The sequence below is a fragment of the Diospyros lotus genome, chromosome 7, assembly GCF_014633365.1.
Source record: "Diospyros lotus cultivar Yz01 chromosome 7, ASM1463336v1, whole genome shotgun sequence".
NCBI classification, from domain to species: domain Eukaryota; kingdom Viridiplantae; phylum Streptophyta; class Magnoliopsida; order Ericales; family Ebenaceae; genus Diospyros; species Diospyros lotus.
Window position 1 is genome coordinate 7,578,835 of NC_068344.1, and position 27,225 is coordinate 7,606,059.

At 38.7% G+C, this 27,225-nt stretch overlaps 1 protein-coding gene across 1 annotated transcript; it reads left to right on the forward strand.

The window, feature by feature from the left end:
- The first annotated feature begins 2,316 nt into the window (after window positions 1-2,316).
- Window positions 2,317-26,095, forward strand: LOC127805526 (uncharacterized). The gene is made up of 11 exons (XM_052342288.1): window positions 2,317-2,347; window positions 2,433-2,523; window positions 2,606-2,675; window positions 2,797-2,861; window positions 5,296-5,419; window positions 9,975-10,142; window positions 11,129-11,202; window positions 11,492-11,537; window positions 20,525-20,634; window positions 21,095-21,269; window positions 25,582-26,095. The coding sequence occupies exons 1-11, from the start codon at window positions 2,317-2,319 to the stop codon at window positions 25,768-25,770; spliced, it is 1,143 nt and encodes a 380-aa protein (XP_052198248.1). The 3' UTR covers window positions 25,771-26,095.
- The last annotated feature ends 1,130 nt before the right edge of the window (window positions 26,096-27,225 follow it).

Genomic DNA, 27,225 nt, shown 5'->3' on the forward strand with positions numbered 1-27,225 from the left:
ACTTACCATATAGCGACACACCGCTTTGAGGTCAGTCAATCCTAGGGGATCTAGCTTTGACCAACGATCCAATCCGTGTTTCCCTTTGGGTGTCTGAGCTTGCGGGGGACCTAAGCGCCAAATCAACTGAGGAGTCGGGTTTAACTCAGGGGCATAGCATCGGACTCAATCGAGGGATTTAGGTGAGTTTGCGAGCATAAGCGTCGGAGCATCCGATGATCCGAGTGGTTTTAGGTCATAAGCTCAGAACGCACTGGGCGACATAAACCTCGTGTGGCGAGGATGTCTTTCGACTTACCATATAGCGACACACTGCTTTGAGGTCCGGTCAGCCCCAGGGGATCTGGCTTTGACCAACGATCCAATCCGAGATTCCCTCTGGGTGTCCGAGCTTGCCGGGGGACCTAGGCGCCAGATCAACATGAGGAGTCGGGTCTAGCTCAAGGGCATAGCACCGGACTCAATCAAGGGATCTAGGTGAGTCTGCGAGCACAAGCGTTGGAGCATCCGATGATCCCGAGTTGATTTTAGGTCATAAGCACCAGATCGCAATTGGGCGACCCACGCCTCGCGTGGCAAGGGCGTCTTTCGACTTACCATATAGTGGCTTCATCACATTCTGCCCCTCATAAGAGTCAGTCTGCCCTCAGTGAATCTAGGTTCAATAGCCAGTCCAGTTCTGGATTCCTTCCAGGTGTCCGAGCTTGCGGGAGAGACCTAGGCACTAGATCAATCGAGGAGTTGGGTCTAGCTCAGGGGCATAGCACCAAACTCAATTGAGGGATCTAGGTGAGTCTGCGGGCATAGACATCGGAGCGTCCGATGATTCCGACTCGGCTTGTGGTCATATGCACCTGATTCCCACCGAGCCACCTTGATCTCATCGGGGCCATTGCCGAGATGTTGCACCTGCATTACATTCTATCGTACATACAAATGCTCGGGGCATAGATTACGTGGTTTGGCTTATAGTTTTGCCTACTCCACGGAAATATAGGAGATATATTCTTTTATGTATTGGGGGATATTATTACAATGGAAAATTAAGAGAACCCTGGCTCCCGGCCGGATCGCGCAACGCTTCTGGCGACAGGCTCAGCTCTGCATCTCGTGCTTCGTCCTCTCCGTTGGAGTTAATGGCTAGTGAGAATGGGAAATACCTCTTGAGGTGCACGATGTTCCAAGTTTTTCTCATCGCCTTGCCTTGTAACGTTGGCGGTACACACATGTGGGGTTCCAACATCTTCCAAATTCTATAGGTTCCCTCACAATTCGGGTTGGATTTCTCTTCCTCTTCTATTACCTTCCCATGTGTCCAAAATTTTTATTTGGATAATAAACTGTTCTGTCCGGGTAAATAATTCAATAATAGAATCTGGCGTTGAGAAGGCTAGGGATCTTCTAAGCAGGGCGTATGTAGTTCCGTTAAGTAGGGCTGATGCCGCCACTTGGGTTGGGAGATCCCTTACTTCCTGTGTTGCGGCTCTGAATCGCTTGATATATTGCTTTAGGAATTCATTAGGCTTCTATTGCAAGCTCATCAGGTATATAACGTTTTTCTTCTTCAGGAGGTAGACGGAGAACGCATTCAAGAATTCTTTCTTCAACTGTTCAAATGATCGCATATGCCTTGCTGGTAATTCAGTAAACCACTAGTGAGCCTGTCCTGTCAGGGAGAGAGGAAAGGCCCTGCACCTAGTGACCTCATTCCACCCATGCAACACGGCCACTGCGACGAAGTGTTGTAGGTGCTTCTCTGGGTCCTCCTTTCCCGAGTATATTGAAAGTTACGGTAGCTCAAACCCTGGTTGCCTTTGGAGTTCCTTAGACAGAGGAAACCCCTTCGGGGGCATTTCCTTTGGCGCCATCATTACCTGCTTCTGCTCTAGCACCTCTTCTATGATGCGTTCGATGTCAGACACCTTGAGTGTTTCTTGTTCTGCTTCATTTTTGCGAGAAGGTGGGTCATAAGGAGCTCGTGAGTAGGTGCCTCCTGCTGTCTCTTTATACATGGGAGCTTTCCCTGTCCTCCTATCACGTTCCCTTCTCGAGTCTATCATCTTTGGGACTTGGTTATTCGGCCATGGAGTTCTAACTCTTACCCCCTGCCGTGTGGTCCTTGGAGGGGTTTCTATGGATCTCCGGTGTTCTCCCCCTGTATCGGCTTTTCCTATGTGGGGAATGAGTTCACGCAGCAAAGCAGTGATTCCCTGTAGTCTTCTCATATTCTTCTCATTGTTTATCTTGAGTTCATCATTCTGTTGTTTTAATTCCTCAAAATTCTTCTGTAGTTGTTCATAATCTGATAGCAGGACCATGGGTGGGGCTATCCCGAAGGGCTCTGGAGGTACTAAAGTCACCATGAGGTTTCTATTTGGAATTGAAGACTGTCCAAATGAGTGTTGTTCCTGACTAGTGGGTGCTGCATGCAGGACTTGCTTCCCTCGTTATGTCGCATGCCTCCTCAATCCAGCTACGTGTACTTTTTCCTGCTCTGAACGTTCCATGCCCCCCAGTCCAGCGGTCTGGTTGCCCTTGAGCGTAGGAAAGTTTTCTGAACGCAATTCATTGTCAGGGTGATCTTTTGAAAATTCTGGCATTGCAGGGTGCACCTGATTGGGGCCTCTTGTGGCTTCTGTCCTAGTACGAGCACTCATTCGGGTGGAGTTATGCGGGTTCGCCGAACTAGCTGATCTGGTCCCTTTCGGCATCTTGTGTTAAGATTGGCTTTTTGTTGCGTTTCCCATAGACGGCGCCAAATTGTTGTTGACAAAATACAACAATTAGAATTTTTAGGAGTGGGATGCCTGTGGATGCCATCAGCTTTGGGACTGGATCGAAGATTTGGCTGCAAAACTAAGGTGGGCTTCCGAAGGGTTCCTTCCAAAGGACGCTTCAGAAGGCTCTTCCGAAGGCTGACTCGCAAATGGTTCCAATCAAGTTGGCGATGCTCTTGAGGGGTCTTCCGAAGGGTTTTTGGTCCTTCCGAATGAGGCTTCCAAAGGAAACTTCCCTAGTAGCTTCCGAAGGGTCCTTCCCAGCAGCTTCCGAAGGAAACTTCCCCGCAATGCTTGGACTTCTTCCTTCCGTTTATTGGCTGAAGGGTTTTTGGTCCTTCTGAAGGGTATTTGGTCCTTCCGAAGGAACTGTAGGGGATAAACAAGGGTTAGAGGGCTTGCGGGATTTTCCTCCCACAAAGACCCTCCGATGTTCAAGTTAGTAACGGAAGGAAAAGAATCGCAAGGAAAAGAAAAGAAAACTAAATTTCTGAAGGAAAGTGGGAGAGAAATACCGATGTCCGGATCCCCTTTTGAGGGTTGAACCTGGCATTTTATAGAGATTGAGCAGGGAGTACACGTGGCCTTTCCGAAGGAACCCTTCCGAAGGGTCCTTCCCCAGCTTCCGAAGGAAACTTCCCCAGCAGCTTCCGAAGGAAACTTCCCCGCAATGCTTGGACTTCTTCCTTCTGATTATTGGGGCACAACAATAACACACTTCCTTTTAATCTTAATGTCACCTCTGTATTATGATTATTGTGTTTCAACTTTTCTTTCTCATGTTTTAAACTTACTTCATCCCTAGTAGAGTAACAATATGTATGTATTTATGTTAATCATACTAATATGGTTAACTTATCAAAATAGGCAAATGAATTATTTTTGTTCTTAAAAAATCAGTATCGCATAAGTATAATGGTCTATGTAACATTTTTCTAATCACTTATAGATATATAGAGTAGATTTGTTCAGACATCTCTAATCAATTGTCAAAGAAAAGGAAAAGTATTGAGGATGTAATGTAACTCACAAAATCAAGGCATTGATGGGTAAAATGAAGAATTGCTGCTAGTATTTTATGCTATTGTAATATTCATTTAATGCTTAAAGGGAAGCTTTATTGGACAGCTATAAGACAGACTTTGTTGTCTGGCAAGAAGTGTTTGGCAATTAAATACATGTATAAAATATGTCCATAACTAAGATGGTAGGCTATGGTAGATATACAACCATACAAGAAAAGACAAAATTGAAATGAGGTGATCTGTAATAAATTTGAATTGGCACTTGTTGAAGATAAGATATGGGAAATGTGTTTAAAATGGTCTGGACATGTGAGAATTTTAGTAGCTATACATGCTAGGAGAGTGAATGCATTGAAAGAAGTTTGTAACAAAAGAGGCAAAGAAATACTAAATAAAAGTTGGTGAAAACTTTTAGACAATGGCATAGAATATAATGGCCTTCTAAAAAGATGACCATGAAAGATAATTAGATGGTTAGAATCCATCTAGTCAAGCCCACCCAATGGAATTAATGCTTACAGTGATCATCTATTTATCCATCTTTAGTAATTAATTGTTAAATTTGGTTTTACTCATAAAAAAAAATGGAATAATGCATGAATTTATTCTTTGTCATAAATTCCTGCATTAGTCCATTTAAATTGCAAGAGTAAATAAATTCATGCCTTTGTAGAAAAAGCTTATGAGACTAATTGATTAATTTATAAAAGAAACATATTTTACCATAAGTAAAACTTGCTCACATAAATAAAGAAAAAGAGAAGTAATGTGATTACTAGTTAAATATATTATAAAATAATTACTAACTAGATACTGTTTAATTGCTATAGAATAATGAATAAATAATTTAATTGAGCTATATTTATTACCCTTGTGAGGAGGCATTTTAAAAATATAAGATTATTGAGAGGGCCATGTAGGAAACAGAAATAATCTAGGGTAGGACACTATTTTCATATACAATCACAATTTATAGATTTCTATCTTGGGGTTCAAGATATGAATGGGTGCTGTCTGACTGGAGTCTTGTTAGCCTCTCTTGTAAGGCATCTCTGTACCCTAGTCCTGTAAAAGGAAGCATGTGTCATAGGTAGCATGACAAATTTTTAGTATTCTGTCACCATCAGCAGGAAATTAACTTTTCCACAGAAAGTTAATGTGATGCTAAACAAACTATGTGGGGCAAGTCGTTTCTTCTACTATGATCAATATTTTTCTTCCTTAGCATTTGTCCTTGATAGTTTCTGTGTAACTTAATCTTGCCTTGGGACTTCAATTGTGTTGTTCAAGGGCTATTGGAATATTATGGGCACATGGTTGACGAATGCAGCCTATAATTGAGGAAACAGTGCACACTGGTTCAGTGATTCCCTTTTCATCATATTAGTCGACTATATATATAAGGGAGAACATATATAAAGGAATAAATGAAGAAAAGGATATTTTTTTTGAGTTAGATTTAATCTCCTGCTCTTGGTATCTCTGAATTTCAGACTTAATGATAGTCTGGGGCAGCCTGATTTGGTATCTCCAGTTCTGCCTATTGAGATAGCAGTTCTAGATATGCTAGGCTCACTGGCTCCACCTGTTATCTCCATTGGGGATATAAGTTTAGATGTACTATTCGTAGTGGCTCATTGGATCCACCTGTTATCTTCTTCTAAGGCATTCTGCTGTCATAGCCACATGTTCATATTTCTTGTAGTCATCTCTTCCTACTTGTGGGTCAGCACCTCTCAAAGAAACAGAGTACTTTATTCAGTGACCTGAATGATCGGAATATGGAAATGCTTGAAGATAATTTTTGTACTCTATTATTTTTTTAGTTCCTTATTCATGTTTCCATGTTGTAAAGGTTGGTTTCATAATATCAATTATCTTCATTCCCATCGCATGAAACTTTTCTATATTAAGATTGTGTTGGAACTGTGTCATCATTCCCTTGTTAGAGGGTTGCATCAAGAAGGGCATCCGGGATAAAATTTTGTCACATTATTCTTTTGTATAGTTTTGTATTGTTAATGTGATGAAGTCAATTGACATTATGAATGTTGTGCGACCGACCCTAACTTGGTTAGGATAAGGTGCGGTTGATGATGATATTGATAATGATTACTTTTTCAGTTCCTCAGTCATTTGGGGCAAGTTTTCTTCCTGTTATCTTGTTAATCAGTATCGAGTTTGGTCCATTCTGTTGTTAAAATAACCATACCTTTCATCTACTGCATGCTAAAGGAAATGTAACTCATGTTTGAGACTGACAATATATTCAGGAAGACTTCTTGATGTATTTCGAAGTATTAGAATGAAAGAAAATAATCAGGAGCAACATAGCATAGAGAGGAAGGAAGAACAATGGCAGAGGGGCATTTGGCAGAGAGCAGATTTGTAGAGATATAGAACAAGAGTGAAAAGAAAGGGGAAGAATCTATGGGGAAACAGAGGCAGAAAGCCTACAGAGGAGATAAGATGTAATGCCCCAAAATTTTCCTCAACTTTTATCTACAACAGCAGAAGCAATTTAGTTATAATTACACATTTTAGAGGCTTCCTCATATGCAACAGAGCATCAATCAATCAAATCTAACAAATTACAATGTCTGAACCCTTGCCTATAACTCACTTCCAGATATCTTTTTGATCGGGATTGCCATGTACACATAGCCACCTAAAGAACAACACGCCATAAGACCATCCTCGACATCAGCCCCCACACCTAGAACGATGTTAAAAACAATGTGAGTCACAGACTCAACAAGCATATAATGTGGAAGAAATTAAGCATTGGGGACTTTATTAAAGCTAGAATAACAGTACATGAAAGAAATTAAAATTCACTTGAAAAATTATACACCTTTCTAGCCATACCCGATTATGTTATAATATAGTTATTCTTTTTCTACCTTAATCGTTTGCTCACCCTACATGCATTAATGTGCACTCCACATGCCAAATATATATTATAAAGATGCCATGACAGTATTGTGAACCATCATCCACTCTCACCCTGACTTCAACCCAAGCGAGTCTTGCGAGCCGTAGCTCCCTCGGTTATCCATCGAGTATACAAAAAGTTGGATATCCCCGTCTTGCGGTTCCACCGCTGCGCAAAATAATAAGTGCACTAATGTAAGTATCAATATATCATACACATACAATATGTGATCGTATCATGTTGTTTTGATTAAACACATTTATCGTGCACATTACTTTTCATGTTGTATACCCGATGTTATGGTTTATTTCATGTATGACACATGCTTATGCTCATGGAATGCAAATGGCCCTCAGGCTCACACATGTCAATATGTTCAACAATATCATATGCAATATCAAGGCCCATAATATTCATTAACCATATATCGCCCTCTTTGACATGGCAACACACGTCTACCATGCCTGGACGTCACCGACACAGCGATAGAAGTGTCCTCGCTCAAAGACCGAGGGGACAAATACCATCATGTAGAACCAAACTCACTTAATACACATATATATAACGTTATACATGAACACATGCTTCCACATATTTTATTCAACCACCCATATGTTCTTTTACGGATGACTAGTAGTACTAGCTTTCCTATATTGCCTATAGTTTATCATAACAACTAATAGCTGGTGCCTATACATCTAACCATCGATTGCCACGACTCAACTGTCGACAGCTAGTAGCTTTGTACCCCACACCGTTAGACACACATAGTTAATGCTATACATCACTATACCCATATTTGTACGTTCTTGACACACTTACAGCATTGGGCTTCAGCCCAATATTTACAGGTTGACATGTTGATATTTCATATGATTCTGGGGTCAAGTTATGAACCCCTATATAGCATAAGTATTTGTATTGCTTCACTTCCAAGATTAAGGATAACGTCCGTCATTACTCACATTATTGACTGGTCTAGAATATTTGATAATATTGAAGATTAGATAGAGGCTGATTAGTTGATTGCCACTGCCATATAAGACAACCATGTGGACACACCGGTAATGCCATAACCACACCAAGTCTCCCCGACTCTCTAAGATCCTAGTCCCACATTGGTTCGGCATCATTCTCAAGGAAATAAGGCTATACAAAGCCCCGTAACGATTAGAAATAAATATCGCAAGAAGTCTTATATTTAACTTAAAACCACTGCCACCAAATTCACCGACAACTCACAAGTTATAAAATAGGCACCACGCATACTCACAAATTTAATACTTGGAACCGAATCAGGGCAAATGAGGGAATAAAATACACAAAATGACGGGAACTTGCATAAGGATTAAAGAGCATGCAAAGAGGGTTTAGAACTTGCCTTTAGGCAACATATTCCAATCTTTCTCGCACTCCCGCTGCGAAGTAATATTTTTGCATAAAATATTGAGACTTCGGCCCAAAATAATTAAATCCAACCGTATAAAATTTATAATTTAACCGTACAAAGCTTCTAATAATTTTTCCCACTTACCTGGCTATCTTAAACTTCAGTTATACGAATTTCTCTTCAATTTTTTCCCAATTTCTCCTCTTTCCAACTGTTGTTCGAGCCCTCCTTCCTTTCCAATCTTCCTTCTTCATTTTCTTCTGAAATGTCCGAATTCCAGATCAATTTATAGGGAAAATGGAAGCAAAATGAACGGCTGGGGAGAGGCCATGTGGAGGCCGTTGGGGAAACCGCTGGAAGAAGCCACTGCCTTACTGAAACAACGTTGTTTCGGGACTGGCCTGGCTGGAAAATCCAGCATTTTCCTTCCCTGCGCGTGCACTTGCTCCACCTCGAACCTGCGACCTCTGGTTTCCCCCTCACGCATGCGTGCTGCCTGATCTACATGCTCCTTCAACCTATATATGCCCACCATTAAATTTAAGGAGACTCCACAACCTTTTTCAGAAATTGCACTTAAGCCCCAAAATTCCCAGAAAAATATCACTCATGCCCTCCCTCAATAATACCACTTACACACCATAATTCTTCATAATCTATCAATCACACCCCTTTCCATAAATACAGTAAATTCATAAATAAAATACCACATATTTGCAATTCTGTAAGTACCCCAAATAAAATAATTAATCATCTGAATTGCCCACTTCACTGCTTGGCATTCCATTTCACAAAATTTACAAATTGACATGCCATGTTGTCATTTTCCAGTAAGAATCCACTGACCCTAAAAATCACCTTGATGGGTTACTAAGAATCCCCTCAATTAAATTCCTTAAAACTATAAATCCTCAATAAATTATTTCCAATACTCAAAATTATATATTATTATTTTTTCCAAAATATCAGGATATTACATAAGAAGGGGAGATAGCTGATATAAGAAAGAAACACTAAAAGATGGAGAAAGTTAGAGAGAGAGAGGGGGGGAGAGAGAGAGAAGCTGTACTAGTAGATGAAGATGAGAAGAAGGAGAAGAGAGTAAGTGGAAGAAGGATCTGCAATAGCAGCAGTGGGTACAAAGAAATAGCAGACTAGAGGGAAGAAAGAAGGAAGAAGAGGGGAAGGGAGAGTGAGCTTTGGCTCTTCCAAATATCTAACATTTATCCATTCAGCACCAACAAGAACAATCACAAGCCTTAATCTCACTAGGTAGGGTTGGCTGCATGAATTCTAGACCTCTACCCATCTCTATTCGTGACTAACTTTTATCTATTTAAAAAACATAATTTTGTAGTTCACGAATAAGCCATATTTAGACAATAAGTTTTCTAAAGCATGCCAAACTCTTAAATCCTACCTGGTATAGTAACCTGTATTGTTTAAATTCTGTCATATAATCAATTGAGACTCTGAATAGAACTACAATACCTGAAGATAAAATCAGAGACTCCTAATGTAGTTATCAAACAAGAGTCTATAATAGTTCGTGACAAAATCAAAGATAAACAACAGATAGCTTTATTAGTTATCTTTGTGGGTTCCAATCATTTTGATTGCACCACTAGTAAAAACATTAGTTACTGATGACTCAACTAAATCATGAAAAGGTCATGATAGTGGTATGTCCTAATGTACTTCGCTTCTTGTTTTCTTTCTGTTGTTAAACTAACATAAATGGTGTGCTTACATTAAGTGCTCTTCTTTATCAGGACATGATGAATCATTCTTAACCCAAAAAATATTGAATGTGCTGTACTTTTACCATGTTTGTAATAATGTAATAGGTTTTTCCTTCCCAAATCAACATTATATCCTCTTATGATGAATATATTATCTACTGTTCTTCTGATAATATAGATGGTGCAGATCATTGGACTCTTGGCCATACCCTAGTTTCTGGAGGAGAAGAGATTTGCATTGGTGGTCAGATCCTAAAAGTCATTTTCTCTCCGGTATCTTCCTTTTACATGGAAATTGCTTCTTATGGAATAGTTTTTTACTTGCTTTATCTTGATGAGTAGAGGTAAATTTCAGAAAAGAAAGTCAATGAAAATGGTTTCACCTCTGTATGCTGGACGTATACAAAACTGTGCTCCCTCTCCCAATAACAAATTTCCATTAAAATCTAATGGCACAAAAGAAGAATCACAGAAATTTCAGATGCCTAGACATGAATATTATGCACAAAATTACTTTTAATTTATGAACCAAGAAAACGATCTGTTTGAAAAGTATGGGGACTCTGCTTCCTCCAGCTGCAACACTAAATACTCAGAGCCACCAACACAGCCTTCTTAACTTTTTTAAGGTGCATCCTCCATCATTAGACTGCATTCTTCTTCTTCTTTTTTTTTTTTTTTTTTTTTGGGGGGGGGGGGGGGGGGGGGGGGGGCTTGGGGAGGGAGGTGCGGTTGGGGGACAGGAAGAGTGCACGCACTTGTATGGAGAACCATCGATCTAGATAATCTGCTTGGGGAGGTGCGGTTGGGGGACAGGAAGAGTGCACGCACTTGTATGGAGAACCATCTATCTAGATAATCTGCTTGGGGAGGTGCGGTTGGGGGACAGGAAGAGTGCACGCACTTGTATGGAGAACCATCTATCTAGATAATCTCCAAGTTACTCATGACAGCATAGAATGTCCAAAGTATCTATACCATCAATTGTTTTCAAAATTGAGCTGTGCAAGTTAGATCTTTGGGAATGGAATATTTAGTAAAAAATTGCCAGTGACCCAAAATATTTAAAAACTGTTATGAACAGGGGCATGTGGATTAATATCACAAGTTCTTGAAAATGCTTTAACTAGTTTAGTCATTTTCATGTCAGTAAGTTGTTGTTTGAGGACATCAGTAATTTAATCAGATGAACCATTTTTTGCATATAGACATATGTCACATCCTTACTGATAGTAACTTCTGAAAATTTTCTTATTCAGGGGCACACAGATGGTCACATGGCACTACTTCACGCCAGTACTCATTCATTGATTGTTGGTGATCATTGTACGGGGTAAGATTCTGTTCTTTTGGTTGATATATGAAGTTCTCATTCTTGTTCACAAAAAGTTTGATGAAAGGGTTTTGTGAAACAACAATGTTGCAACTACTCCAGTGCTCTTACATAGTATATTAATGCCCCTCAAGCATTTTGTATTGTTGTATTTATACCTTGTCATCTGTTTAATCTTTTTCTTTTACCCCATTCTTTTTCCTTTCTACATTTCTCATCTTGTGATTTTTCACCTACAAGCTACTTCCCCCCCTCTTTCTCTCTCTAACATATATATGGCTTGTTCCAGTCAAGGAAGTGCAGTTTTGGATATCACTTCCGGTGGAAATATGCATGTAAGTGTCCTTTGAGAATTTATTGTTCTGTTCTCTAGAACAGAGCATGAAACAAGTATTTTTTACAGTATTTTATTTTTCATGTGGTGTAATGCATGTGCTACACATTAGGAAATAAAGTGTGTTTTAAGGGAACCGGTATCCTTCCAAAATTTGTTTCAGAAAAATTATTATTCTTGAGTACAGGTGGGCTGATTTTCTGAAGGGTGACAATATATTGCATGTATTAATTTCGAGAATAATGCTAAACATCACAATATTGAATTCAATCACTTTAGTCCTTTTATACACAAAATAACAATTTTCACAGTTAAAGGAAAAGTGTGCTTGACTTGAGGAGGCTCTTCACTTAAAATTTATGAATGTCCAACTTAACTGGAAAAGTTTCTCTGTTTCTGCCTCTAATTTCCAAGAACCCTTCAAATTTGACTTCTGGTTTATTTTTTTCAGTACATGATAAATTATTTTTAATGGAATGACTAATCTTCACTCGCTTGAGTTAAATCTCCCATGTCCCCATGTGGATTATCCGAACGATGGGTGACTATCGGGAGCGATGGATGAGTCTCTCGGGATGGAGCGATAGCGATGGATGACTCTCCCAAGGGTAGCAACAGCGATGGATGAATTTCTCGAGTAGATTGAGAGAGATGGATGACCCCTCCAAGCGATGGATGACTTGTACAAAAAGAAGATTGGTTAGGGGTGCAGGTGAGGATCCCCACGCAAGCCCTCCGATGCCTAAGTTAGCCTCTCGAAATTATAGAGTAGTCGAATACAAGAAGGAAATGTGAATGTGGGAGATCGCCTCTTGAATGGGGGGGAGGACTCCCCTATTTATAGCGATGGAAGAGGCAACCAGGTGTCGGCTAACCTGATTTCTTCGGTGAGTAACTCGGAGGTGGTTTTGACTGAGTCTCGTGGGAGTCTTGGCATGCGGATTGTGGGCGTGCCCATGGCACCCCCGAGTGGGGGTCACTCGGGGGTGTGGGTGCAAGCATGCGTGGGGCTACGCAGGCGAGGGGGCCAACAGCGCGCAGGGCCCAAATGGCGGCGCGGGCTTGGGGCACCCCTGGTGAGGGTCACCCAGGGGTGCGGGGCACCCCGGGTGACGTCACTCGAGGGTGCTAGCCATGCGGGCGAGGGGGCCAGCAACACGCAGGGCCGCACATGGCGGCGCGGGCTCGAGGCACCCCTAGTGGGGGTCACCCTAGTGACGTCGTCCGAGGGTGCGAGGCACCCCAGGTGACGTCACATGTGCAAGGCTGGGCGATGATGCGGCGACGTGGGCGCAGGTGAACGCGGTGTTGTTGCAACGCCTGCGTGGCGGGTCGCAGCCATACACGCGGGGGCTCCTCGCTTGGCCATGTGGCGCTGTCTCCTTCCTCCGATTCTTTTGTTTATTTTTGCTAATCCACTTTGTTCACTTGTTTTGCAGGGCATATCAGGTAGTTTCTGAACTGTCATTAGATCAAAGAACTGTTACACAAAAATGGTTGATAGGTTGAAGGACCTGTCCACATAGTTGGTGAAATGGTCGACAGCCTTGGTGAAACATTTGACAGTTTTGGTTGACTGACTGATAGCAAGCTTAGCCATGTGAGCTGATGATGTGCTCAAACTCATACCTTGTGTGGTTTGATCCAGGGGTCCTAGGTCAATTAGCCTAGCTAGCCAAGGTGTAGAAGCCATGCATTTATGCATATAGGTAGATATGTGTGTATATGAGCACGTATGGTGATGCAAACATGTTGGATATTGATATTTCAGTCCTTCTAGAAGGGTTGTGTTTTGGCAACATGAATTTTATCTCAAAAAGCATTCTAGAAGCCCTTGTTTACTAGCAGCTCGAGACTTGGAAAAGTCTTCTAGAAGAGGTAATTGTTGGCTAATCTCCTCCAAGTCTGGATGCTTCTTGAGGAAGCTTTACGTGGTGAGATTATATATATACATGAACAGCCTACAGGAGAAAGGTTTATTTGCTGGAAGGATTTGTATGCTGAGATTTTGAAAGCTGGACTGAGAAGGTTGGAAACAGAGTAACAAACCTGCTTGAGTTCACTGTTTTGGCTGCATAGTTAAAACTGGAAGTGAAAACAAAAGAAAAAAAGTGAAGAGAGGAGTGAGGAGCTTGCATTAGTGATTATACATGTAAGGAAACAAATCAAGGTAAGCATGAGGGTAAAAATTTCTTGCCATTGCTATTATGTCATGCAAACCACACATAAAGCACTTGCACAAGATTGTTTTACATTGATGCATGTCCATCTATGGATGGATTGAGAAGTGGGCTGATGATATGCACTATTGCCACCAATCTCCAGATGGATAGAGAGTTGGGAAGATGAGGTGCTTATGAGACCTGGGTTAGTCATTGATCTGTTTACCTGCATGGTAGTGTGTTATTGTATTAGGCATGTCTATGGTTGCATGTAGCATTTGTGTGGGCATTTGCACGGTTACCTTTACTAAGCCTTGCAGCTCATGAGGATGTATTGGACCAACTGATTGACTTGGGTTAGTTGTGCCATGCATGAAGATATGAAGATTCTCCATATGGATTATAGATTACAGGGGTGTATTTTTAGTCGGCCTTGGCTTGTGAGGTTGATATACAGTTGGAATTATTTATAAAAACCCCCATAAGATTCCCCAGCTGTATATGTATGCATCTAAGAGATTGACACTATTACATTGTTACTGTGCATAGTTGAAGAGATAGATCTATCGGATGCATGGGGATAGGTTATTCTTTCTCATTAGCTTCAAAGACTTGCTATGGGATAAAGAAATGCCTAAGTTATACGGGTAGTAAAGTGGCTAAGAAAAGCATAAAGCTATGAGTTTTAGCTTCAGTTGTGTTATGGAAGGAAACTGTAGACAAGATTGATCAGAGAGTTGAGTGTTTAATTAAAATGTGGCAGGCTGTTGACCATTTTGATTGTCAACAACTTCTCCTCAGGAGTTAAGAGACTGTCAACATTCCCTGCATACTGTTCATTGAGTTGATGAAATAATTTGAGAAATTGCAGAGTATTTTTGACTTTTTATCAGCTGAGACAAATGGTTGATAGAAGGTAAGAAACTGTAGACAGTGTCCCTTGATTCTGTCTACAGTTTGCTCCAGTCTACAGAAAAACCAGGCCTCAACGAGAATGAATGCGTGGTTTGGACTAGTTCACTTGTAAGTAACCTATAATGTGGTGAAGAGCTAAAATGGGTTTAAACAACTCCATGTAAACCCTAATCAGGTAACCTGCTCATAAGCCTTAACATGATAAGAACAAGTCAGAGTAAACTATAAGGACATGTGAACCATAATGAATGTTAAGGAGAACCAATTTGGTTCACTTGTAAAGTAACCTATAATGCGGTGAAGAGTTAAAATGGGTTTAAACCACGCCAAGTAAACCCCTAATCAGTTAATCTGCTCATAAGCCTTAACATGATAAGAATAAATCAGAGTAAACTATAAGGATGTGTGAACCATAATGAACGTTAAGGAGAATTAATGCTAGATCTGGACTAGTTCATTTGTAAAGTAACCTATAATGTGGTGAAGAGCTAAAATGGGTTTAAACCATCCGAAGTAAACCCTATTGGGGTAATCTAGTCATAAGCCCTAACATGATAAGAATAAATCAAAGTATATGGATATGTGACCCATAATGAAAGTTTAGACAAAGAGTTAATTCCCTTGTGTTTTTTTGTAGAAGGATCACAGGGTTGGACTTGTGGGAAACTGGAGTCCGATTTTACCAAATTGCAGTTTTGCATAAAAAAAAGGGTTAGTTAATGGGGGCAAATATGTATAAGCTAAGAATAAAGATGTAAATGTAGTTGATGTTCATTCAGTGCAGTTTATCTTTTCCAACCTTGATAGGAACTAACTTGGTCAAGTAACCTGATGAGTGCCAACAATTAAAGGAGGGATTGTGGAAATATGAAAGCAGACGATTGACCTCTTCCCACTTAGAGTTTGACTTGAAGTCGGGCTAAGTATTGAACATTTAAGGAATCTAGATGCAGGTTAGTTGACACATAAATGGTTGATTTAAGTTTTGTGTTTACAATACAACGAGGTTCTCACACTACTGACTTTGTTCTAACCTTGTTTTGAATTGGACTGGCTAGTTGGACCAGGTAAATCGGCAACTGGTCCAAGTGGCTGGAAAAATTTGCCAGCATAAAAAAAGGCTGTTGTGCCGGTGAATCAGCTAATAAAATCAGGTTATCATTTCTTTTTGGGCAAATTTTGTATTTTCTAAATCTAAGATATATTTATTTTTAGTTATTTAATTAGTTATTTTGGAAGGAAAAAAAAAAAGGACGGCTATAGAGCCAACTTATAGTATGACATTGAATGTGGGTAGTAAAATGTTAACATGCACTAATTATGGGCATGACCAAGATGAGGATGTTGCATTGGACTCTTGGTGGCCCATATGATTCCCTTGGAGCCTAACACGGGCTCTGTTTAGTAAAAAATCCATAGTCTCATGCTTAGACGTTCCCACGTCATCTCATGTAATTTGCACAAAAACATATTAACCCTTCCTGAATTTGTGTCTAGCTTTTGTGGTCTTCTTTAACGTTCTTCACGTCTCCAAAGTGACAAGTACACCGAAATTACGTCATAGAATTCCTCTAGCACAAATTAAGCATCACAGTTCAAGAAGGACTATTCCAAAATAGATGTTGCTATAACCAATTCAATCCAATCTTAGACTTTTCTCACTTACCTTTGGTCCTTAAACGAACGTTGATTTATTCAAACTTGTTCCAATTTCTTCCGTTTTACATTTTAATTTCATACATATATGGTTAAGCAGGTTTTGTGATTTAATCCCTTTAAGGGTTCCTTGGGCTGCCAATTCCATCGTAACCTATGCTCCTAGGCCCTGTGCCTACACCTTTTCATTTAGCCACAAGTCTCTCTCAAGGTAATTTGCATAATTCCATGGCTTGGCTTAAATCCTTCCACGTCCCTTTCCTTCCTGATTTTTGAAGTTCTTATCGAGACAAAATGTAGAAGATATGCTATAAAAATAAGGTTTCAACAGGTGGCTTCTTATCCACATGTGAAAGCTCCAGCCAAAGCTGGCCCAACCAATTTGGGGGCTTTAGACGAAAAAAAATTTTGAGGCTTTTTTGAAAGTATTAATTTTTTTATAAAAAAATAAATAATATATATTTTTTCAAAAAAAATTCATCATTTCATTAAATTAAAAAAAAAAGTTGAAGTTCAATCCACTACAAAATTTATTAATTTTTTATTTTTATTTATTAATTTTTTTAAAAAAAATGAAAACATCGTTTAATTTTACTAAATTTGTATTCAACATCAAATTCATACTGTGGGTAAAAAAATATTATTGGTAGACCTACATTAATTCAATCATTACAATTATTAGTTATAAATTAGATGAGTAATTTAATTAAAAATTAAAAATAACCTAATAATTTTTTTTTTTTAAATTTACATTAGACCCATGAAAAATGTATTATAAATTTATATTAAACTCCATCTCAAATCATCTATGTTAAATAAAAATGGATGGAGATACATGGTTGAAAGTAACAAAAATAAAAGAAAGACAGATAACTTAGTTGTTAATCAATAATCACAACACAACAATCAATAAATTAAAGTCAAAAAAATACCCACACAAGAATACAAAAACCTGAAAAACAACATATGTTATACACCCAAAAATAAAAGTTAAAAGTAAAAAAAATCAAAATTACCGAACACAGATATTGTTGTTGCTATCTGCAATCTGTCGAAGCGGCGAAGCCTAAAGATTGAAGTTGAAGGCTTGAAGCAAGGCTGCAAATCGCACTGTGAGTTTGTGAAAACTGAGTCTGAAGCCTGAACTTTGAAGCAAGTAAGCAAGCAAGCAAGCGCGCACGAGAGAGAGAGGGGGGCATTGAGAAGTCAGAAGAAAAAATGAACTAAAAAAGTGAAGAAGAAGAACACGCAGTGAGCCAGTGACCCAGATTGTAGAGAGAGAGAGAGAGAGACAGAATAGAGAAAAGTAAGTTTAATTGGGATTTTAAGGGGGGGGGGGGGAGGGGGGAAGTGAAAAGTGAGTTTAATGGATGGGTTTAAGAATTGGGAATTGTGAATACATTACAAAATTGGACAGAGAGCATGAGAAGGAAATATAAAATTAGTGTTTTGTATTTAATTTTTTAATAAAATATTTATTATTAAAAAATAAAAATATATATATATAAATTATAAAATTTTAAAAGTGGGGCCTTACACAATTGGGAGCCTTAAGCAACTGCCTATTTAGCCTTACAATAGGGCCGACTCTAGCTGCAGCAAGGGTCACTTGGCGTGGTGGGGGCTTGTGCTTGGCGCGGTCAGGGCCACACATGGCGCAGCATGGCCGCGCGTCCAGCTTGCATGGCAGGCACCCGGCACGCGACCAAACGACGCCTCTTTCGGTCCAGCCTTCCTCCAGAAAAATTCACCTCCCATGCTACTTGAACTTGCAACCTGCGTGCATGGAGAGCCCTAACAAGGAGCACATGACCATGGGGCTATGAACCCTGTCAATCATATATAGCGTCATAATTAATTTTATTCCATCCTAGCACTCATTTACCAGAATTACACTTAAACCCCTAAACTTTCAAATACCTTCCTATTCAAGGAATACCATAATTTCAAATTTTCTCCATTAAATTCCTCAAACCCACTAGTCACAAATTCAACCATGATAACTCATTTCAAATTCAAAAATTATTTTTTTCCAAAATACCGGGGTGTTACATAAAGGCTTGTTTCTCCGGGAGGATTCGTTGTGTGATATCGGAAGACGCTTGAGAGCTACGTGGGAACGTTTCGAAGGGCTCCTCGACTGCAATGGCTCCCCAAGTATCTTGTAAGGTTGTGATGATTCCCTGGTTTGAATTGAGCTCGTCTTTCTTGCTATAAGATTTGACCTTTTGTTCGTTTCCCACATACAACTATAAATTGTTGTTACCAAACTACAACAATTGAATTTGTATGTCGGGAAGCTCAGCAAATAGTCGACAAGGCCTGGCAAAATGGAAGAGTGAGGAGTCATCGTAGGAGATCGACAGTCGAGGGCTCGACTCGTTGTCCGAGAGAGCAGAAGGATGGAGCATCAGAGAGGCAGGGATGCCTTGGGGTCTCCGCTTCTCCGGAGGATGCTTGTAAAGTCTATGGATGAGTCTTCTGGAGGGTCTACAAGACAAAAGACAATTAGAAGGCACGCGAGGATTTCTCCCACGTGGGCCCTTTGATGTTTTAGTATAGGTTATGAAGAAGTAGAGATGTAGTGAGATGCAGTATCGCACGGATGAGATCCTGGGTGCACTGTGAGGAGGTACACAGGTGAGCAATATGAGTGGGATGCATAAGTGAACCCTTCGAGTGAGTGACACGGAAGGGTAGAGAGAGAAGCTTTATGGATGGAATGGCTTGCCTAAAGTCAAGGGGTTGATGGGTATTTATAGAGGTCGTCCATGATAGGGACACATGACTAGCACCTGACATGTGGATGCAAGGAGCCCATGACTCTCTTGTTGCATCTGGTGGTCCTGGGGTTAGGCATGCATGGAGGGACCTAGGTGAGAAACCCCCCTTTCCCCAAGAAAGGTGAGGAATGAGAGCCTTAGAAGGCTGGCCTTATCACGTTGAGGTGACAAAGGGTGAGATCTTAGGGGTCTTTAGGTGACTCAGGAGGTCACTAGAGACTTGATCGGATGCTTATGCGGATGCCAAGAGGGTCATTTGTGGGTGCTCGTGAAGGAGAAGCATGTGGCACGATGCATGGCATGGTGAGGCACACAGGTGCATCGGCTGAGGGATGTGCGATAGACATGGTGGGGGGGGGGGGGGGGGTGCATGGGCCATGGATGGTAGACATGGGCTCAATTGGGTGCTCATGGGCATGGCTGGGCTGCGTGTCCATGCAGAAGAGTCTTTCACATGCATGGGCAGTTGGAGCAACATGAGGAAGGCAGCTGCGCAAAAGAGGCTGGTGAAAGGCGCGCATAAGGGCTCTTGGAGGGTGGTGTGCGGAGGGCTGGCCCCCGTGTGGGGCATGCGGCTGGTGCAGGAAGGTGGCTATGCGGAAGAGACATCCACGCAGCTGTGGGCGCTAAGGACTAGCTGCGTGCAGCCAAAAGAGCCTTGCGCAGGGCTCCCCCCACCCCCTATTTATAGGGGGCCCTTGCTTCCTGCGCCTTTCCCCCTTTTTTCTTTATATTTTTATTTTAATTTTATTTTTTCCATTGGCTTTTGATTTAGTCTTTTTGAGGACACATTCCAGGCATGAATACTTGTATGGAAGTAGGCACGTCCCTTTAGAATCTTCCCAGGGACTTCTTTGGGGGAACGGTTTTCGGAGTGTAGGTTACAACAATTCTCTTGTAGGTTCTGTTTAGTTTCCGGTTATAATTGATAGCAATATGTGTTATCTACCATCTAGACTCTTGTAAAGTTAATGGATGAAACCATATTGCTGATAGGGTCACCAATACTTTCGTAGCCTGGATTACTTCCTTCTTTTACTTATGTTTTGCACTAAACATGGACATCTCTTTACTACTTTCTCCATGAAGCCCTTGAATACTTTTTACTAACTTTCTGAAGAGGTAAGAAATAAGAGATTATGCCTATCTTTTCATGTTATAGAGGATAGTGGAGGTAGCTGCCTCTCACATTTTAAACCTAATTAAATACATAAAATTCCAATACTAAATTGATGTTTGGAGTGAAAAAGTAATGTGATTAAAAGTTAAGGTTTTAATATTCCTTACATGTTGTAGGACTATGATACGTTTGATCATCATTTTGTCTTTGCCCCTGTTTGCATTTCTGTCAAGCTCATGAATTTTGAAGATTCATTCTCTTTTCTCTTTTTGACTACGTCAAGATTCATTTATTAGATTTACCAACAAAAAAAAAAAAAAAGGGATTCATTTCTTTTTAATTGTTTATGCAGGAATACTTTCAAACAACTTACAAATTTATAGATATTTCTCCTAATGTTTTAATCCCCATGCATGGGAGACTTAACCTGTGGCCAAAACACATGCTCTGCGGATATCTCAAGTATGGATGCCCCTCCCTCTCTCTCTCTCTCTCTCTCTCTCTCTCTCTCTATCCACACACCCCCCCATCCTCAAACCCAAAGGTTCATTACTGCATTATTTCAGCAGGCTTTATGTTTGGCTAAATATTTTGTAAGAACTTGACCAACGTTACAGCCTTTAGACATTTGGTCTATGTAGTTACAGAGAAAATTTTCCAATTTTCTAATTCATCTTCCAATTTCCAATCTATCCCTAAATATAGTGGCCCAAAGAGAGGACAGGTACTCTTCTGAGGACTGGTTTATTTATTTCTTTTCCTACCCTATCCCTAACTTGTTTCAGATTTATAAGCATTTTTCTTCCAATGTAAAAGCTGTGCTATGCATATCAGCTATTGTTTGCCAAGAAATACTCAATTACTGGTTATCTGCACTATTTTCTATAAAAGAAATACTGACAAAACATTATGTTATTTTCAGAAACCGCAGAAGTCGAGAATCAGTCATCTTGAAGGCCATTGAAAATGGAGCAAAAACATTGTTTGACATTGTTGCATATACATATGCTGATGTTGATCGTAGTCTCTGGGGTCATGCTGCATCAAATGTGAGGCTTCATGTGGATCATCTGGCCAAACAAGAAAAATTGCCCAAGGTAGCATTCAGGTGTCCTAGCTGGATTTTCAATGATTACGTATGTTATTGAATAAGTTTCCCATAACTATTGATATCACACAACACCAATTTTTTGAGTAAATTACACCATGCACCTCAAAGGTTCTGTGAAATTTCACCAACCACCATTGCATTTAACAGTCGGTATTGAACAACTACAATCACTATTTTTCCCTTTAAATGAAAAATTATATTTAATTAAAAAATAATAGATACCTCTGGTTAGTTTAAAAGACCAAATTGCGCTTATATCTCCACAACTTTTGTATCTTTTTTCTTTCTCTACATGTGGAAAATCTCTCTCCCCTCCATGATCTTTTCCTCCCCTTCTCTTCATTCTCATCTTCTAATCTAACACATATAAACATATGTAGACATATATCTATGTATATGTATGTATGTATACTTTTTAGTTATTATTTTGGTGGTTGGCATAGTTGTCAAAAGTGCACTTGAGGCACACCTAGGCTAAAGGCTTAGCAGAGGGTGCCCCACTCTATGAGGCACATGCCAATTTTTTCTCTCTTTTTTTTTTTGTTTGTAATTTTTTTTTATGGACTTATTAAAATCTAACTAGTAATAACTAGGAAAAAATATTAAAATAAATTTGGGAACACAATAAAACACCCTATTTAGCTATCTAATAAATGTGCACCTCGCATCCAAAAGGATCTCTTCTATGTCTTTCACCTTGCACCTAGGCTCAGAAATCCTGCTCCTTAGTGTGCCTTGAGCCTTTGACAACTATGGTGGTTGGTGAAAGTGGAAAAGCAACATATGAAGAAAAGAAAACAAATACAGTGAAAGAGGGACCTTCAAAGTACTGAACTGATATAGGTCCTATATGTGTTGATTCTTTATTAGATTCTCTTCTATTTTATAGTCTTCTTCTTAACTGAAAAGCAGAAAACTTGAGAAAATTTGTAGTAATTTGGTCATATTCTTCAACAATCTTGACATAAAGGCAGATTAAACGCCAGAAATGTTACATTGGCAGCCCTGAGGTCTTACATACATGGGGTACCTATATGCTTTCTTAAAATCAAGAGAAGGTACCTCTAAAAAACCAGAATATTTCCCATATTTCATAAAGCTTTCCTCTAATTTTTAGTTTTCCTCTTCACCCATAATAACAAAAATGCCTATGTTTTCAATTCCCTCACATTTTTTTTCTTCTATTCTTTTGACATTTTAAGATAGTGATTCAATGTGAAAGGTTTTTCCTTGTTTAGTTTTTTGCTAGTTTTTCTTCTTTGCCATGGCTTTGGCTCACCGTCTACATCTACTTGCTGCCCTTGCTCGTTGCATTCAGCAAGATGGCATCGCCATGCTTATTCCATGTGAACTAGGGAATTTGGAAGGGTGTAATGGACATAAACCTAAATTGAGGGCATCTTGGGCAATTCATTGGCAATTTCCGTGACATCATTGTTTTTCATTTCAACTCACAAATGGCTTTCAAACATGCAGCAACTTGGTAAAATTTTTAAACAGTATGGGCATTCAGTGTAATTTCTGAAAATCAGGAATACTTCCTATTTTTTAGCAAACCTTAGGGGTGCATGGTGTATTTTACCCTTCTTTTATTGGTGTGGTATGTACTAGTATCAGTATATACTTCGGTGTGTATCTTCTCCATGTTTGAAAAATATGTACTTCTATTCATAAAATTTAACTGACAATATAATATTAACTATTTCTACTATTGTTCAATGTTAAGTGATTTCATAATAACATAGCATAACTTTGAATAAATGCATGTATTAAAATAAAATATAAACATTTTGAGTGCTCCTTGTTTTTTCTAGTTAGCCAAATGAACAGAAAAATCCTAGACTTTACCTAATTTTAGAATTTTACCTTGACTTAACAATTTTTATATCAATACTTCCTGCTTTATAAGTGTTGCAATTAATCATGCTGTTAGATTTCGTCAAAAAAGCACAATCTTGTTGGTAAAAGGAAAAAAATTACTGACAGAAATTGTAATTTTTTTTTATGAAACCTGGCAACTTTCGTAATATGAAAATTAACATTTTTAAATCACTACTTTGTGCCTTTATAAATATAGAATGTTGTCAGATTTCATCAAATAATATAATTTTCATTACTAAAAGAAAAAATAATACTGACAAAAATTGTACTTTTTTATGACAGCTGACAGGATGATTAAATTACTTCAGAAAAAAAAATACAGGATGATTAAATTGGATTAAAATAGTAGAATTAGGCTAAATTCAAGATCTTTTTGTTTGTTTCCATAATTTGGCCTTCATTAATTTATCTTGATCTTTAACTTATGAGTTATGATTAAGAATTTTGTTGTAAAATGTTAGTCCCCTCTTGGGAATGGTAAAAACTCTGTATATTTCTAATAATTAAAGATCAAATATAAGGTTAATTTTATATAGAAAATATATACACGAACGCGTATGAAGAGAGATAATAACATGAACACTTTTTATAGATTAAAATGAGCTAAAATTTTCATTGACATGATGTAAATCTAATTTTAAATAATCAAATAGAAAATTAAGAAAAACTACAAATATCTGGTACAAGCTTATACAATCCAAAAATAACTGAGACTAGCTGACTTGGAATATTCTTTGTTTTGTATAGTTTTTTCATTGGATATGTTACATATTGGCTAATACGGTACAGCGTTCACAACTATTATGTAATCCTATGTTTTTTCCCCGGGAAAGAAATGGGGCAGTATTATCATATTTCTTTGTTATATTACAAGTGGTTACCTTTGTGACTGGAAGGTTAGTGGTTGATTATTTTGAGAACAAAAATAGAAAAAGGCATTTGGTTGCTTGTTTTCATTTTCTAAATTTTTGAAAATAATAAAAAGGTTTTTTCAGAATTTTCATTGTTCTTCCCTTATGGCTTATTATTAGTCAAGGAGTCTCTGGCACAACAACCAGGGAGTTGCAACTGCAACTCTTAGGTATTACAACTTTGTTATATTACAACTTATGATAAGTTTCATTTTGTTTGAATCTTGTTCATTTCAAAATTTAGATACTTTTGGTTCATGCAATTAATATAAGATGGATTGAATTCATTTCTGAATTATATGATTGTAGCTTTTATGTAGAAAGATGTATATGCCCAAAAAGAAATCAATTGTTCAATTGTTAAACTTTTATAAACATTTAATAGTTATCAATTTATGTTTACACTTCTCTAATTGTTTTTTTTTTCCCTTGTACATTAATTTCTGAGCTAACCGAAGCCACACATCAAAAGAATATTTTGATCTTTTCTCTTTTCAAAGTGAAACAAGCTATAATGTCCTGTGTAAAGGTATAGTTGAAAAGCAAGCGTTAGTAACAGTCAACTATGCAGTTTGCCATAAAAAAATAGAACACTTGTGGGCATGATTACCAGTTGGTTCTCTTCATCAAACTATTGTTTCCCATCCCTCAATCCTCAATTCTGTTACTGATATAACTAGACCTTCAAGAATGCTGGTGGTTATGAATTCTGCAACATTGGAACATTAATTTATTGTCAAAAGTATTTGTTAAATGGATCTATTAGCTATATGAGAGCCGGTTACTAAAGTCTATATAAAGGGAAGGGATATAACTTTTGATGGTGGACACATTGCTTATATCTCTTTTGTTCTCTTCATATTCGGACTCCAACTTGTATTCATGGGAGATCCTGCAGATTCTATTCACGCTTTTTTCACTAAGCCTTCTGCAAAACATATTGCAGTTGTATTGGCGGATTTTGATGCATGAATTGCTGCTGTAAGCCTGTAACCTTACTAGATCTTTGCAATCAAACACACTATAATAAGCTGAAGGGGTTCCTGAATTTTTAACTTTTTACTGATGTATGAGCACTGATTTCCTTGCAAAAGTTGGAACTTATTGTAGGGAAGTCATGTCTATGCGGTTTACATGTTTAAGTAAAACTTCCACCCCTTTTTTGAGATTGTGCAGGATTTCTCTCTAGACACTTTTAATAGCAGCCTTGTTGTATTTGCTGGTATGGTGGCTAAAGCATGAGCCAACGCGAGGAAAACTGCCCCCTGTATCCTCCAGTCACTCTACACCTACTCTTAGGTTGGGCCAACTCTCCTGCGCTTTTCCCGGAAACTGTGTTGTTACTGTGCAATTTCATTTTCACATACAGTGCCTTGACTAGTAGTTTGTGAATGCCATAGTTGTTCCCTGTAGAGACGACTCCTAGTTCTCTAAGAATAATGTTGATTACTATATGGCCAATGTTCTAGAGGCCTCACTTTGAGCTGTCTTCATTGCTTTGTCCAGGACTTTTCTCTTCAGAAGTTCCAGACAACTTGTGGATTACGTTTTCTTTCTTATTGGGTATTTGCATACCTTAGTAGCTTCTTTCTACCGAAGCATCCAACTCTGAGGACTCCAGCAATGCTTGGTGCTATGGCAGTGGTTGGCTTTGCTATGGCATACTCAATCAAGCACAAACTTCATTCTGAATAAGGGAAAGATATGACCCACAAACCCCTGGATGAATAAGCTGTTGAATGAGGAGTCAGTGTGGTGATCAACATATCTACCAAATTGAAAATTTTATCTTTCCTTCCTTTTAAAAGAAACAGAGAAACAAGATGGTTTTTGCTGTGGACCACTGGTAGTTGTAATGGGACATCTAAGTGTTGTGTTACAATATGGGAAACAAATACTCTGTTTAAATGTTTTTATATTCTGTTGACATATTAATTTGCTCGCAAGACTGCGTGTCGTGTAATGTTGTGAAAGTTGTACTAAGTGGCTTACATATGATATCGAGTAATCACTCACTACATATAGAAATGGTCCGATTACTTAAGTGAACCCCAACTAGGCCTGTCAGCCGGGTTTGGTCTAGATTCAAACTGGACTAGACTTGCAGAACTGGTCCATCCAAATAGAGGTGTGAACCAAGTCTATTTTGGTCTAGATTTTTCAAACTCGGTTTTTAATTAATTTGGATCTGGATTGACCCAATGGGCCATATGGATTCTCCAAATCTACTACAACATCTCTCTCTCTCTCTCTCTCATCACATCTCATCTCATCGGTGATTAATCTTCACATGGACCCATTCATCGCCTGTGTAGATCCAAAACTTTGTCTTCTTCAAACTCTATGGTTGTTGATGCCCCTCCCGTCTCATTTGTCGAATACGAAATCCTTTTTAATTGATTTGTTAGGCCTTGCCAAATCTTCCATCCCCCCTCCGCCCCCAACGAAAGGGACGGAAAAGGAGCTTTGTTGCGGTGCACCACCAATCAAAGACAAAGAGACCTTAGTGCTCCTCTTGTTGGTATTTTTGTTGAAGTTTTTGTTTTTTTTCTAGATTTTTTTATGTTTGATAATTTTCTGGTTTTAATTTTCTTGAAGTTTTTCTTCTTTTAAAGTTTTAGAAAAATTTGTATCAAACAAGTTTACGAAGATTTTTCTCCTTTTTTTTAAAGCTTTTGAAAATATTTCTTTTTAAAAATATTTTTATTTTTTGAAGGCAAAAAAAGAGAAAGGAGGAGAGGAGAGAGAAAGAGAGAAGATAGAAAAATATTGGTAGAGTTGTGTCTTTTATGAAAAAAATGCAAGAGAAAAAAATATATAAATAAATGGATATGGATCTAGTCGGTCCAAATTCATGAGATGAAGTTTTGTTAGGATCCGGATTTATTAAATTTAGTCCATATACAAATAAATCTGACCTTTTGCATTAATTATTGAATCTGGATGTAGTATATATATAAACTTGGTCCAGATCCAAACCATTTAGAGCCCTAATCCCAACTATCCATAAAAGCTTTATAAAATCTGAAGGCTTCTTGTTGCAATGTGAAGATTCCACTCATTTTAGCAGCCAATACCATTGATATTTTCTTGCAGCAAAGGGCTGACATTAACCATTAATTAACCATTAAAACTAGTTTTAACCTCTTG